The sequence below is a fragment of the Limulus polyphemus genome, unplaced genomic scaffold (genome assembly GCF_000517525.1).
Source record: "Limulus polyphemus unplaced genomic scaffold, Limulus_polyphemus-2.1.2 Scaffold144, whole genome shotgun sequence".
NCBI classification, from domain to species: domain Eukaryota; kingdom Metazoa; phylum Arthropoda; class Merostomata; order Xiphosura; family Limulidae; genus Limulus; species Limulus polyphemus.
The window spans coordinates 9,014-23,531 of NW_013665754.1; the positions used below are offsets into that span (position 1 = coordinate 9,014).

At 31.3% G+C, this 14,518-nt stretch overlaps 1 protein-coding gene across 1 annotated transcript in view; it reads right to left on the reverse strand.

The window, feature by feature from the left end:
• Positions 1 to 373: 373 nt before the first annotated feature.
• Positions 374 to 14,518, reverse strand: part of LOC106475037 (enoyl-CoA delta isomerase 2, mitochondrial-like) — a 33,881-nt gene continuing 19,736 nt past the window's right edge. The window contains exons 5-10 of the mRNA XM_013935737.2: positions 10,460 to 10,532; positions 9,585 to 9,687; positions 3,728 to 3,848; positions 3,215 to 3,304; positions 1,255 to 1,398; positions 374 to 865 (exon numbers count right to left, since the gene is read on the reverse strand). Coding sequence (XP_013791191.1) covers positions 710 to 865; positions 1,255 to 1,398; positions 3,215 to 3,304; positions 3,728 to 3,848; positions 9,585 to 9,687; positions 10,460 to 10,532 — 687 coding nt within the window. The 3' untranslated portion in view covers positions 374 to 709. The remainder of the gene's footprint in view (positions 866 to 1,254; positions 1,399 to 3,214; positions 3,305 to 3,727; positions 3,849 to 9,584; positions 9,688 to 10,459; positions 10,533 to 14,518) is intronic.

Genomic DNA, 14,518 nt, shown 5'->3' on the forward strand with positions numbered 1-14,518 from the left:
TATTTTAGTAACACTGTACTAAAATTTTTCTAGATCATATAGAGATGTCACAAAAAATTCAATTATAAATGATCTAATTTGAATATTGAATTAAATAACTTTCAGTTATTTCTTTTTTTTATGTAAGCCAACTGTGATTATGTGTGACAATCACTTTGAAATGGAAGCACAGAAGTTTAATTCACTTGAAAAATATTTATGGTATCATCTAATAAAAAAAAAAAACTGCAACAAGCTATATCATAAAACTGATAAAAAAATCAAAGCATGAATTAAGAACAAGAACTATGACACTGATATGAACCCACAAAAAAGTTTTCATCATAAAGTTAATAAAAATATTTCGTTTTATATTATATAATAAACAACTTCATTTCCAAACTGCTTTTTATTGAAAAAACTTAATGCCCAAACAGGTTAATATGGAAATAAACAAACAGTTAAAAAGTTACAAATAAACTTTACATCAATTCCAATCAATTCAGCTGTTCACTGACTTTAAATTTTCCAAATTTTGTTTGATACAAAATTTTTATTTGTTCAATCTCACTCTTCAAGGCTTATATTTCATTATTTAAAAAAAAACATTTGATTTCCAGTCCAGAATGTAAGCCACTCCCACAGATTAAGAAGATAATCATGATTTGTCTAAAATTCATTCCAGCTGTATTCTTAGAATCACAGAATTTTATGCAAAATAAATTAAAAATTAATTCTTTGATCTTTTCTGAAAAAATGCCATTATAGCTTTCATGCAATCTTCAGACTGCCACCGTTCTACCAGTCGTTCACATTCTTCCTTGTTAACTTTATGTAGGAGATCTCGATCTAGGTCTCGAACAAGCTTCTTAGCATATATTATTGACTGAAAAAATTTAATGGCATTGCAAAAACTGTTAATTTCAATTTAAAATTAAAAATAAACATTCTTAGATTAAAACACACTAATCTAAGAAAAAAAAATTAGGAAGGAAGACTCTTTTTGTCATGAAAGGGCATTTAAAATATTATACTGTCATACACGATGAAAGAAGCTTTTGAATTTCAAAGTACATTAAACATTATACATTTTGGATATTGTTAATTACAAAACCAAATAAATGAGATGTTTACATTAATTTTGGATAGATTTTTTTATTTTGAGAACATGTAATCAAAGTGTTTAAAACATCTTTTATTAGACAATAAAATAACTTTGTTTATTTTAATTTATAGTTAAACTAGTTATAAACAGCACATTTTATTAATACATACATTTATAGACATTTCTTCGAGTCCTTTAAATTGATTAGAGACATCTACTTCAAATGTAGTATCAGGAAATACTTCACTGACTAATCCACAAGATTTTGCTTCAGCAGCTGTAATCTTGCGATTAAACAGCAACATTTCACTTGCCTGATAAAAAAAAAGCAAAAGATGAGTCGAGTTATCATTTATTAAATGTTTCTATTTTTTACATACAATTAAACCAAAAGTTTTAAACAAGAAATCTATCCATGCACAAACTTCTGGATTATTACACCAATTTTGGTATATAACAAGTCAGTACTGAAAATCAATCATTCACTTATTTAGACAAAGAAATTTAACTCTAAGCCTCTTATCTAACTGATTTTAGGAGACAAAAAAAATCCCTGAAATAAACTGAAATTACAAGATTGCTTCAGTTTCTTCTAAGAATGATTAGTTTTAACATTTTTTAACACATATAAATGTTTTTTTCACTTAACATAAACAATACCAATTGGAAATTTTATAATTAAGCTAAAAGAACATTTCTGTGACTGCACATACCCCATTACTAGGGCTGTTTTTATTTTACTACTTTTGTGGTATTCAGGTACACTGGTATCCAATATGTAGCCAAAGGTTTCTACAAAAATGCAGATTCAATAATTGTGTAGAAAATAAATAGGAAAAGGAAATACAAGCAAACATAGGTGAAGACAATCAAAATCTGTATTAAGAATAAGGTTCATCTATCTATCAAATTGGCCAGTTTTCAGTATTTTCCTGAAATTGGTTACTGGAGTTGGAAAACTAAGCTTTTTAAAATACGTCTGCATCAGACAAGGACAGAAAATATTATGATGTACCACAGTTTCAAATCAGACAAAAGGTTCCAAGTGTTTTATCCCATAATCCAAAGTTATGTGTGTCACTAACTATTCCAAGTAACATATACATAGGAGGAAACCCTCCAGCTCATATAAACTTGTACAAATATATTTATTATCCCTTGAGATGTCTTTTTTCCCCTAACATTCTCACCAGTTATTACATCCTTACAAAAAGGAAAAAAATCATCTAATTTAATCCAATAAAGCTGCTCTGAAAAGGACTTATACATAATAATGGGTTGGACCACCTATTATCCAAACAACAGCCATGACATGACATGGCATGGCATAGAATCCACAAGAATCTGGAATGCATCCTGAAAGGTTTTTCCCCATTCAGTTACTAATATTGTATGCAATTCTTCCAGCAAGGTAAGCAGAGGCTTATGCTGGCATATGCATCTTTCAATTTCATCCCAAAGATGTTAACTGGATTAAACTCTGGGAAATGTGGTGACAACTGGAGATACCTGAAATCTCCATCATGTTACTCAAATCAGGCATGCACCATTTTTGGCATGGGAGTAATGTCATCTTGAAAATAACCATCCTCAATACGACACTCATGAAACATTGCTAAATGCACTTGATTAAAAATATTACTGAGGTAAGCTGTGGCAGTCATTCTAACTTCCAAAGGGATCAAGACGACCAGAGTATGTCCCAAACCATTAGTCCATAACTATAGGCATGCAAAGTTGGGAACACACAAGAGGGGTCAAGTGATTCATGTGGCTTTCTGCAATTCTATTTTTTCCTATCTGGGCAGAAAATGATAAAAAATTAAAAAAGTTACTGCAGAGGAACAATACCTTATCCTACTTTTTTATTTGTAAGAAAATCATTAAAAAAAGTATATTCTTAAACTCAATTTTTATCACAGTATAAAATTTATTGGTTATATTGTAATTTATTTTCATGAGAAATATATATATAACCATATCTAGCTCAAAAATTGTGTAAGTATTTTTGGGTATGAATCTGAAATTTCCACTGCTGAATACTGACTTACATATTTTTTATTCTTAAATCTATTTACAAAAACCTTCAAAACAATTACAAGTACAAGTGGAGAAAATAAAATTACTAACTTTTGATGGTCCCATTATCTTTGGAAATATATAAGATGAGCAACCCTCTGGTGATTGGCCAAGTAAACTAAATGGGGTATGGAATGTAGCCTACAAAGATATTGGAATCCACAACGAAAAAACAAAATACATATTATCACGTTTCTTAACAAATGTTACATAAAAATTTCTTTTGCTATTTACTTTTTTTTTATTAAACTTAATATGTTCATTTACTGAAACAGAATATAAAACAATATCAATTTATTGAACTATAAAGTTCACATGCAACTTTTTAGCTATAGTCTTCTCAATAAAATATATTACAAAAACAAGTATTTTTTATTTTGGCATGCTATTTTTACTGTATTTCAATCTTTGGGATATAATCAAGTTTTATTTTAGATTCAAAACAACATGATTTTCTAAGTTGCTACCATGAACCATAAAATAGTATTTTTCAAGCTTGATTTCAATAAATCTTAAGTAACTTTCTTAGACAGCTCTGTGAGAGCAGGAAGTAACCTATCAGACCTTTTCTGAAGCATATACAACATCAAAGAGTCCTAGCAGTGTCACAGATATGCCAGTTGCGGGTCCGTTTACAGCTGCAACTAATGGTTTTGGAAAAGTGATGAAAGAATCCACAAAATCTCTACATGGAAGATTCAAACTAATCATGAAAAGCATTCCAATCTCAATTTGTCACAAATTACATGTAATAAATTAAAATTGCCCAAAGATAGATATCAATAAAAATATTCTGAAACATAGTGAGAAGATTAATAAAATACTAGAAAAAAGAAAACAAGAACTTTAAACATAACTGAACATGAAATGAGGCACCAAACAAAAATCACTCCAATATCTGCAATTAAGAACTGAATAGTTAAAAGGCTTATAACAACAAATTTGTTGGATAATAAGTTGTAACAGAATGAAATGAGTGTTATCTCAACCTGATAAGTTAATGTCTTAATATACAAATGGTAGTCAGCATATTATGAAAACACTTTTCAGATTTAAGCAGTTTATTGAATTTTAGTTTTTAAATCATCCAAATTACTTTATCTGGTGCCTATAATTCTTGCACATAACTCAGCATTACTGTTTCTTTTCCTGTAGACTTTTACATAGTGCTTGGATGTTATTAAGTATATTCCTCTCAACTTGGCTATAATTTGTGTAGTCCTCCTTCAGTGCTTGAACCACCTGTTGTTCGTTTGATGAAACCAAACACAAAGAAGTCTACTCATACTCTGTCAAGGGTTATATCACTGAAATGTTAGAACTGGAAATAGCCTCAATATGCATCTTTCTCCTAACAAAATTTGGAGTGAACTTTGACCTTAGCTGGTACTCTCTTTTTTTAGCTTTAATTAACTTTTACAACTGAAACCAGTCAAAACCATAAAGCCTTTGGAGAAACTTACAAAGCATTCTCAGTACCATTCTTGAAATTGCTTCACTCTAGTTGGAAGACAGAAAGTCAATCTGGGTTTGTTGCAGAAAAATATATCCAGGCTTCATCTGTGTGTGAACACAAAATTCCAATTACACCTGATAACTGCAATTCATACAGCTTTTGAACACTGGTAATTCTTTCTATAATGTAGCTTGTGAACTTTCCCCTTGAACTGTTTTGGTTTTCATCCAAGATCCTAAAATGGAATGTTGTGCCATGACTCATTAGGTTAGTAGGATTTTCTAGAGGGCCCAACTTTTATTTTCTTGATGTTGCTAGAAGTCCTGTTGAAAAGTGGCCAGTTCTTTTATGTTGTTTTCCTTTCTCAGTGGAAGCCTAACCCCCCCCCCCCCAACTTTATGGATTCCTTCAACAGCAGTTTTATATCTTTTTCTTACACTGTTTCCCTATGTCTCTTAGAGAAAGACTCATATTGGAAAGTGCTGTTACATAGCTTTTTTTTTAAATCAACATTTGAGGTCATGACATACTTTTGTAATACTATAATTCAAGACAGGAAAGGTTTAGAATTAGTAAAAGAATATTAAGAGTAGGGAGCACATTATTTTATTGCTTAAGTACTTGTGAAATATTGAAAGTGTTCCCATAATGTGTTAACAACTATCTATATATTTAATTGATACTTGAAACAGTTGGTATTTGGTGAAACTCCATAATTTACAGAAAAAGATAACTGTATGTTACATAAATACTTCAATTATTAACAATCATGATTTTGCCAGTAAATACATCACCAGGTATAAACTGAAATGGTTTGTAAACAGGTTTAACCAAAGAACCAGAAGTAGCCTTGACATTAACCTCAAGACAAGTGGGAAGGAGTTTAAGTTGGTTTGGTAATTTAGAGTTTTTTCTGGATTTGTTTTTAAGATTTCTATTTATTTCTAAATTTTCCAGGTTAGGTAGTTTTACCTTTTTCACAGATATATAACATTCTGCAGTTTTTTCTGATCAAATTGGTGTTCAGTGTGTTATACATTTTGTGAAAAGGTTTTCCAATGCACCTGTTTAAAAACCATTTTAATTTGTACCTGATGATGCCTTTATTGGCAAAACCATGACAGTTAATAAAAGAAGTATTTGTGAAATGTACAACTGTTTGTGTTTCTTCCTCAATTCTATATAGTTCATTCAGCCAAATACCCCCCCCCCCCCAAAGACTTTCACTGCATATTCATCTATTATGGAAATTCACTTCAGTTTTAACACCCAATAATTATTTGGCACAATAAACGTATGAGTAAATCATTTTCTTACATAGTAAAATGCTTTACAATTAGTTGAAAACAAACATACAAAATTAATACCTTCCATCCGTTCAAACTTTCTAGGGATACTTTTCATCAATCTTACATAATTTGTTTGTTTAGTTGTTTTTAATTTTGTGCAAAGCTACTCAAGGGTTATCTGAACTAGCCATTTCTAATTTAGCAGTGATAAATTAGAAGGGAAGGCAGCTAGTCAATGCTACCACTGCCAACTCTCTTACCAATGAATAGTATGAGTGACCATCAAGTTTTTAATTTCCCCAAGGCTGAAAGCACAAGCAATCGGTGACAGTGATACGAACCTGTGACTCAAGCTTGCGATACATAATCTGAATATATTCTCTGAGATTGCATGCCATGTGTGTGTGTCTCTCTCTCTCTTTCTCTCTTATTTATAGATATACTGAAGCATTGAGTAATTTTTCATTATTTTCAATGCTTCAAGAAGCAAAAAATATATGTCATAACAATTATCATGTACAGCACACAGTAGGACGAAATATTATGCAGAATTGGCTAATGCGCTGAAGATGGTTGAATAGACACAAGATCCATATCTACAAACTGACACCATCACAACAGAGAGAAAGCTATGGGAATGTTTATATTACCTTCATTAGAGACTGACATGAATTCCATAAAAGGAATTAGTATGGAAATCAGAGAGACTGGGTGGAACTCTGATGTGAAGATGAAGAGAGATATATGAAAACAGGCTACTGATTTATCATCTTTGACTATGACCAATCTTTGAAGTATTTATTCTTTTTAGTTCCAAGAATTACAATGAGTCTGCAAAAATTATCCAATTAACTCTCTCAACATGAGCTCGGTCAATTTGGTTGACCACATAACCTTTTTGTACCTAATTAAAGTCTTTATAGATTTAATATTTCTAACTTTCAACATAGTGTGTGTATATCTTCACAAAATTTGGCAGTCTTTTAGTTCATATTATAAGTCAACCTGTTGCTGTTGACCATTCTAGAACTGACTATGTTGAAGATTGGAACTGCTATGCCAATGTCTCCTTTGCAAGGACCAGAAACTATGTCTCACTCGAGCTCCATGTAAGGAAATATTGCTATCTCTCTCAAATCAAATAGTGTGGTTAGGATTTGATGTGAAACATATAATGTTTAGGAGAGCTTGTAAAGTACAATACATCTGAGTATATGTTGATGAAAGTTTTAATAGATAATCTGTTGATTATAGTGAGTGACTTAGTGAGTATTGTAGAGAATCTAATTGTAGAAACTCTGATTACTCAGAATGAAGCATTTGATTCTTGCGATGTAAAAGCTTAAAAATACTTTTGCCAATGTTAATGTGAAGAATTAGTAAAAGAATATTAAGAGTAGGGAGCACATTATTTTATTGCTTAAGTACTTGTGAAATATTGAAAGTGTTCCCATAATGTGTTAACAACTATCTATATATTTAATTGATACTTGAAACAGTTGGTATTTGGTGAAACTCCATAATTATTGTATTAAAGATTGAAGTGGATTTTGAATTTCAGTTTCAGAGTCAGTTCTTTAATCTAACTGTAAATTTCTCGAGTTAGTGACTTGTGTGCTCAATTTGCAACTGTAACCTGGATTTAAATAAATCTATTGTTAGTTAAATTAAGTCGAACTCCAAATGACTATCTTACATGATGTCCCAGCCTTTCACAATAAATAAATGAATATATATACACACACATACACACACCCATCCATATAACTTTCATAAATAACTTAGATTCCATTAATTTATCCAAGCGACTTAGAAATGTGGAGCCTAATTAGCATAAAAGATTACTGTTCATTATTTGGATTTAAGAATGTTTTTAAATAAAAAAGTTCAGATTAATATGTTTAATGAAATACAATTTAAGTTAAAACTTTTTGGTCTCCTACTTCCAAACAGTGTGGTTCTCCATAATTTATTTATAATCTTGTAGCCAAAACTTTATGCTTTAATTTGTAATAAGTTATTTTTTATTGGAGAATATTTCTCTTTTAATTGCTAAATTAAATTATTATGGGTTTCAATGTGAGCAAAATTTAAGTAATAGATACCACAATTTATTATAAGTAATTGTATTTGTTTGTTTTAGCACAAAGCTACAAAATGGGCTACTTACGCTGTGTTTGATGTGAGAAATCAACCCTAAATTTTGGTGTCAAGAGTTTACTAAAACATTTTTGTATACATTTCTTCGAATTTCATTTTCTCCTAGTACTTGAAACGATATTCCTTTTATAGAGGGTGTGTAAATCAAAAATTCATTTCCTGTTTTCAGACCACTATCTGTTAAGGATAGAAGGCAGGCCTGGAGGCACAAATTTTAAGTATATATATGAATAAAGATATTTCTAAGGCAGGCATTTTCAGTTGTGAGAGAAAGAATTGTGCTTTATGTAATTTAGGGTATGTCAAAACTACAAAAACAATAAAGGAAAATAATAAGGATAACTTTATTTTATCAATAATTTATCTCACTACAATTCCACAAATGTAATAAATCTCTTAGAATGTGTAAACTGTGAAACAGATAATTCAAGATTAAGGATGAATTTATATAAAAATCTACATTAGATTTTCTGAAAAAGGCCCACAATATGCCAGTAAACATTTTAACGAATGTACTATAAACAAAATTTAAAATTCTGAAAGAACCATATTTTTGTGTGTTCCATTTTTGGACAGGTAATATGAAACATAACATTAATTTTTGAAATATTTCCCAAATGTTTTAGAACCATTTTAAATAAATATAAGTAAAAGGGCAGTAGTAACAGTAGTTGAATAAAGTTAGTTGGATTTATTTGTTTGTTGTTAAGCATAAAGCTACAAAATAGACTATCTTTGCTCAGCCCACCATGTGCCACTAGAGGAGGGGGAGGGGGCAGTTAGTTGGAATTGTGCAAAGGTTAAACTATTACTAGAAATCACAGAAATGGCAATACTGTGAGTGAGAGATATTTTTTATTAAGTTATTAAAGATTATGGAAACACTTTAATAAAAAATAAAAAAGTATATTTTATATGATTAAAGTAATTCATGTTTGAGTGTATTTTAATGTATTTCATTAATATAAGGATTGTACTTTATGTGTATATGTTTTGAAACATATATGTATTTATTTCAGGCTATTAAAATATTATCTGAAAGTTGTTTATACATTCTTTGTAAAATTACATAATGTGGAGTGACCTTTGAAGTTATAAAACTAGTTGAATGTAAACCAAGTAATGTCATAAGCAGTCAGAAAATAACAAGAAAAAAACAGATGAGTTCAAGTATTGTGATGTTCACATTATGTAATACCATGTATACTTAGTAAATTTAAGAGGTCAACAGTACCAATTCTATAACTGGTTTTATCTATGTAAATAGATCAGAAGATTGGAGTGCCTAACATGTAAGTAAAAAACAGAACTTTAAAACCCATTTAATCCTCACTTTTCTAGAATACTCTAAAATTGAACCTAGGGAAACAGTTTTTAAAGTTTGAATGAAAAAAGTATTAAACTAAACTATTTATGGAGTAGCATATGAACCAAAATAAGAGTTTGCTTTTAAAGAATTACAATTTTTCCCCACTTAATTATTTTGAAATACAATGTATGTAGGTTTTTTCTTTACCTCAGCAACACACTTGCATCCTTGGCCATCTGGGCAATGTCAACACCAGGGGGCAGATTGAAATTTCCAAGATCATTTCCACTACAGTAATAGTCACCTGCTCCTGAAGTCAACATAGCTTTTGTAGTTGTACATAAATTGTATACACTTCTTTCTCAGTTTTATTAAATTCTAATAACCCTTGAGTGAAAACAAAGGGGAGTGTGTTATAATATGTCAACCACATCAGCTACATCCAGTGCTGATGAGGCCTGTGACCTAATACCAGGGATCATCAGGCTGGCTAAGATGCAACAAACATAGAAGTGGTCTAGGCATTATACATATATCATTAATTTTCAAGAATCATAACTGTTAGATTAAGCAAAATAACTGTAATTATTATTATCAATTTGCATTTAAGTCATTTACAAATCATATTTTTAGGTAAGAGCTAATACAACAACATTAAGTATTTTATTTTAACATTCTTTATTCATCTTATTTATTTTTTATTATTATCTCATTTGAATTAACTTTACTATCATTCACAAGAACTGGAAACTAGTCTTTTTCTTCCCATAGTAAGTCCTGTCAAAGGTTTTGAAAATATTCTTTAATTGACTAAAATGTCTACTTTTAAAATTAATAAATGTTAACTGAAACAGCATGACAGTGTAACACAGATTAAAATGATATTTTCAATTTATGCAAGCATGAAAAATAAATTGTACAGTATGAGGCAAGTTATAAATGGATATTAAGTTATTATGAAGTCACAAATACACATCAATCTTTAAAAGTTATCTTCTGGTTCTACCATATCGTATCCAATAAAAGAAATAAGATTTACAGATGAAGGTTAACTAAACTTTAAAGTATTTTGAAAAACCTACCTGTAAAAAGCGTTATTACGGAACTTTTATCCTTGGCAGTGTTAGAAAGGATTTCAGAAATGTCTCTGTACATCTTTAAAAAACAAGAAATAAATTACCAATTCAGAGGGAAAACCATCCAGCTATCACCTCTAATGAAACTAAAGTTAAGTTATTTCAGAACTAGAATTAAAACTCTTAGTAATCCAACAACAATTACAGTACCTGGTGTAGATGAAAGGAAAAAAACCTGAAACATCATATTACAGCATTATAATCTTAGCATCAGAAAACAACTAATCTATATGCTCTAACAACAAAAGAATACCTTTCTATCATGAATGTAGTGCTCCTTACAATTTCCTTACATCTTAGGCTTAATGAAAACCAAACATTTTTCACATAAACACAAGAAAATTATTTTACAAAGCAACAATATTAATTCACTATATTGCATGACGTGCATTAAAGTGGTTCTCTTAACTCTCGTCAGCAAACCTTTGAAAAGTTACATTGTGTAACATCTGGGGTACAACCGGACACCAGCACAAAATTACCATTATAGTAAGCTCTGAAATGGAATTCCAAAAACCAATTGCATCACAACTTTTATTAGGGTTAGCAAGCAATGTGAACAACATAAAAATTTGTGTGTTCTTGAGGAAATAGTTTGACAAATCAGGAAATTACAAAATTACATTGTTCTTCAGTATACAAATAAGTAATATTAAACCATTTCTTATACAAACAGTGTATCAAAAAAAAAGCCAAAGTTTTAATATGTTCCTACATTCAAGTCATTATCCCCAATATATGATGAGATTACCATACTACTAAAACATTCAACTGAAAGGAAATTGAAAGTGTATGTTGTGGGTCATCTTGGTCCAACCAGACCACAACACAAATGTATCCTTATGGAAGGTTATGGATTGAAAATCCAATAAGCAAGTTAGTTACAACAATTATCAAACTAGGCTTCTATAAAATAGGGCATTATAAGCAGTCATCATAGAGATCACATACACGATTGTTGTAAGGAAACAGACCAAATGATACTTTACAACTTTGATGAATTATCCTCTACAACAGGCTATGTAGTGAATGTTTAGAATTTTGTTTCCTATGCTATAGGGCAGTGATTCTCAACCAGGGGTAAATTTACCCCTTGGGGGTAAAAAATTACATGGCAGGGGGTAAATAATTGATGTACCTGATGATTGAATAATAATTCAATTAAATTTCATTTTGTAAAATGTGTGTGTGTGCTCACGTGCATGCGTGAGGGAGGAAGGGAGAGTGTCAGTCAATCCTGTTCAGTCCTAAAGAGTCACTATACTAATTCATAATTATTTCTTTTCAGATTTTGTCATGTCCAAGAAACGTACATACCTGGATTCATATGTACAATATGGTTTTGACTTCATTGTTGTGGATGGTGTGGAGAAGCCTCAGTGTCTGCTGTGCTCAAAAGTTCTTGGAAATGGGTCATAGAAACCTTCAATATTGAAACAGCATCTGGGAGCTACACATCCTACCCATGCATCTGATGACCGTGCTACTTTTGAGGCAAAGAGAGCTAGGTTTAGGGCTGCAGGAACACTGCCCAAACTTGGCTTCATATCTGAGAAAAAACCAATGCTTGCAGCTTCCTATCATGTAGCGATGCAAAGACAAAGAAACCTCATGATATAGCCGAGAAGCTGATTAAACCTTGTGCCTTAGACATGATTGAACATGTATGTAGGAATAAAGAAAAACAGAAGATTTAAGCCATTCCCCTTTCTAATGATACAATTCATCAGCATATCATAGAAATGTTGCAAGATATTTGTCAACAAGTTATTGAACAGATCAAATCTAGCCCAGCAAACATTTCTTTGCAACTTGATGAATCCTGTGATGTAGCCAATTTTTCGCATCTTCTTGTTTTTGTCCGTTACATATGTGGAAAAGAACTAACAAAGGAATTTCTCTTTTGTGAACCTCTCGAACAAACCACAAAGGCTACTGATATAATGCAGAAAATACAAGACTTCTTTGAAAAGAACGATCTCACATGGGACATTGTTGGTTCAATCTGTACTGATGGAGCTCCAGCCATGATGGGAGTGAGATCAGGCTTCACTGCACTTATGAAGCAAAAGGCATCCCATGTGATAACAACACATTGTGTTCTTCACAGACATGCATTAGCTGCAAAAACTCTTCCTGAAAATCTGAAAATTGTTTTGCAGAAAGTTGTTGAGGCTGTTAAATTCATTCGAGCCCAAGCTTTAAATCACCGTTTATTCAAAGCTTTTTGTGATGAGATGGGCTCTGAGCATTCCATTCTTTTACTGCATACTGATGTGAGGTAGCTTTCTCGTGGACTTATTTTAAATCGTGTGTTTGAGCTCCGTGCTGAGTTAGAGATTTTTCTTCGTGACCGGAATTCAAAGCTGTGTGAAGACTTTGCTGATCCAAAGTTCATCGCCTGTTTGGGGTACCTCTCAGATATATTTACCCATTTTAACCAAGTCACCAAACAACTTCAGGGAACGTCAGTTACCATTGTTGAAGCAAGTGAAAAGATGACAGCATTGCAGACAAATTTGCAAAGTTACTTTGGTGAACTCTCCGTGCCCATAAGTCCAGCGCTAAGAATTATACAAGTGTTCTAAACAACTACGGTAAGAATTATTCCAGTGTTCTAAACAACTACGGTAAGAATTATTCCAGTGTTCTAAACAACAGTGCTAAGAATTATCCCAGTGTTCCAAACAACAATGATAAGAATTATCCTAGTGTTTTAAACAATAGTGCTAAAGATTATCCCAGTGTTCTAAACAACAGTGGAAAGAATAATCTTAATGTTCTGAAAAATTCAAGTGATCCATATCCAAAGTAATCACCAATTTGGCTGAGAAAGATTTCACACTAAAACCTATTTTTATTCTCTCACTGTTTAATTAAGAAATGTACACTGCTAAGTGATAAACCACCTCAGATTTAATATGATCATTACTTCCTTAATAAGATATGTAACAATGTAATATTACATATTACAATTTCTATTAATTAATAATGAAAAACACCGAACAAAAATTATCACATTTTTCCTAAATAAATCATAAATAATACAATCTAATATTAAATAATACTATTAGTTAGATGGTAAAACAGAAGAGGGAATGGAAGTGGACTTACAGAAACTATTGATCACATGGTAGAAGAGAAGAGAGAATGAAATGGACTTACAGCTACTATTGATCAGATGGTAGAAAAATAGAAGAAATGGAAGTGAAGTTACAGCTACTATTGGTTAGATAGTAGAAGAGTAGAGGAAATGGAAGTGGATCAATAGCTATTTTTGGGTAGATGGTAGAACAGAAGAGAGAATTGAAGTGGACTTACAGCTACTTTTAGTTAGATGGTAGAACAGTAGAGGGAATGCAAGTGCACTTACAGTTACTATTGGTCAGATGATAGAACAGTAGAAGTAATGTTAGGAGACTTATAGCTACTATTGGTTAGATGGAAGAACAGTAGAAGGAATGGAAATTGACTTACAGCTACTATTGATTAGATGGTAGAAGATTAGAAGGAATGGAAATGGACTTACAGCTACTTATGGTTATATGGTAGACCAGTAGAGGGAATGGATATATAGTTACTATTGGTTAAATGGTTGAACAGAAGATGGAATTGTAGTGAAGTTACAGCTACTATTGGTTAGAATGGATTTTCAACTTTTCCTCCATCATTAACTCCCTCGGCTTGATGTATTTCTCCATTTACCCCCTTACTTCCATATAAAAAATCATAGCCATCATAAAGGGATAGAAAAAACAAGTCAGAAAAAAATATTATTCAGGTTTTGCACAAAAATAGCAATATACATCATCTTTCATTTCTGACACTTCAGAGGCAAAAGGTCTAATTATCCATCTCTCTGTTGGAATCATGTCTTTTGAAAAGTAACCAGTGAAGTGATTCTTCAAGATTTTCAAATGTTCTGTGATGTCTTCATTTATCTCAGGAAACACTCCAGATCTTTCCTCATCCAAGTTTGGAAAAAACTGTTGTTTAGAACACTGG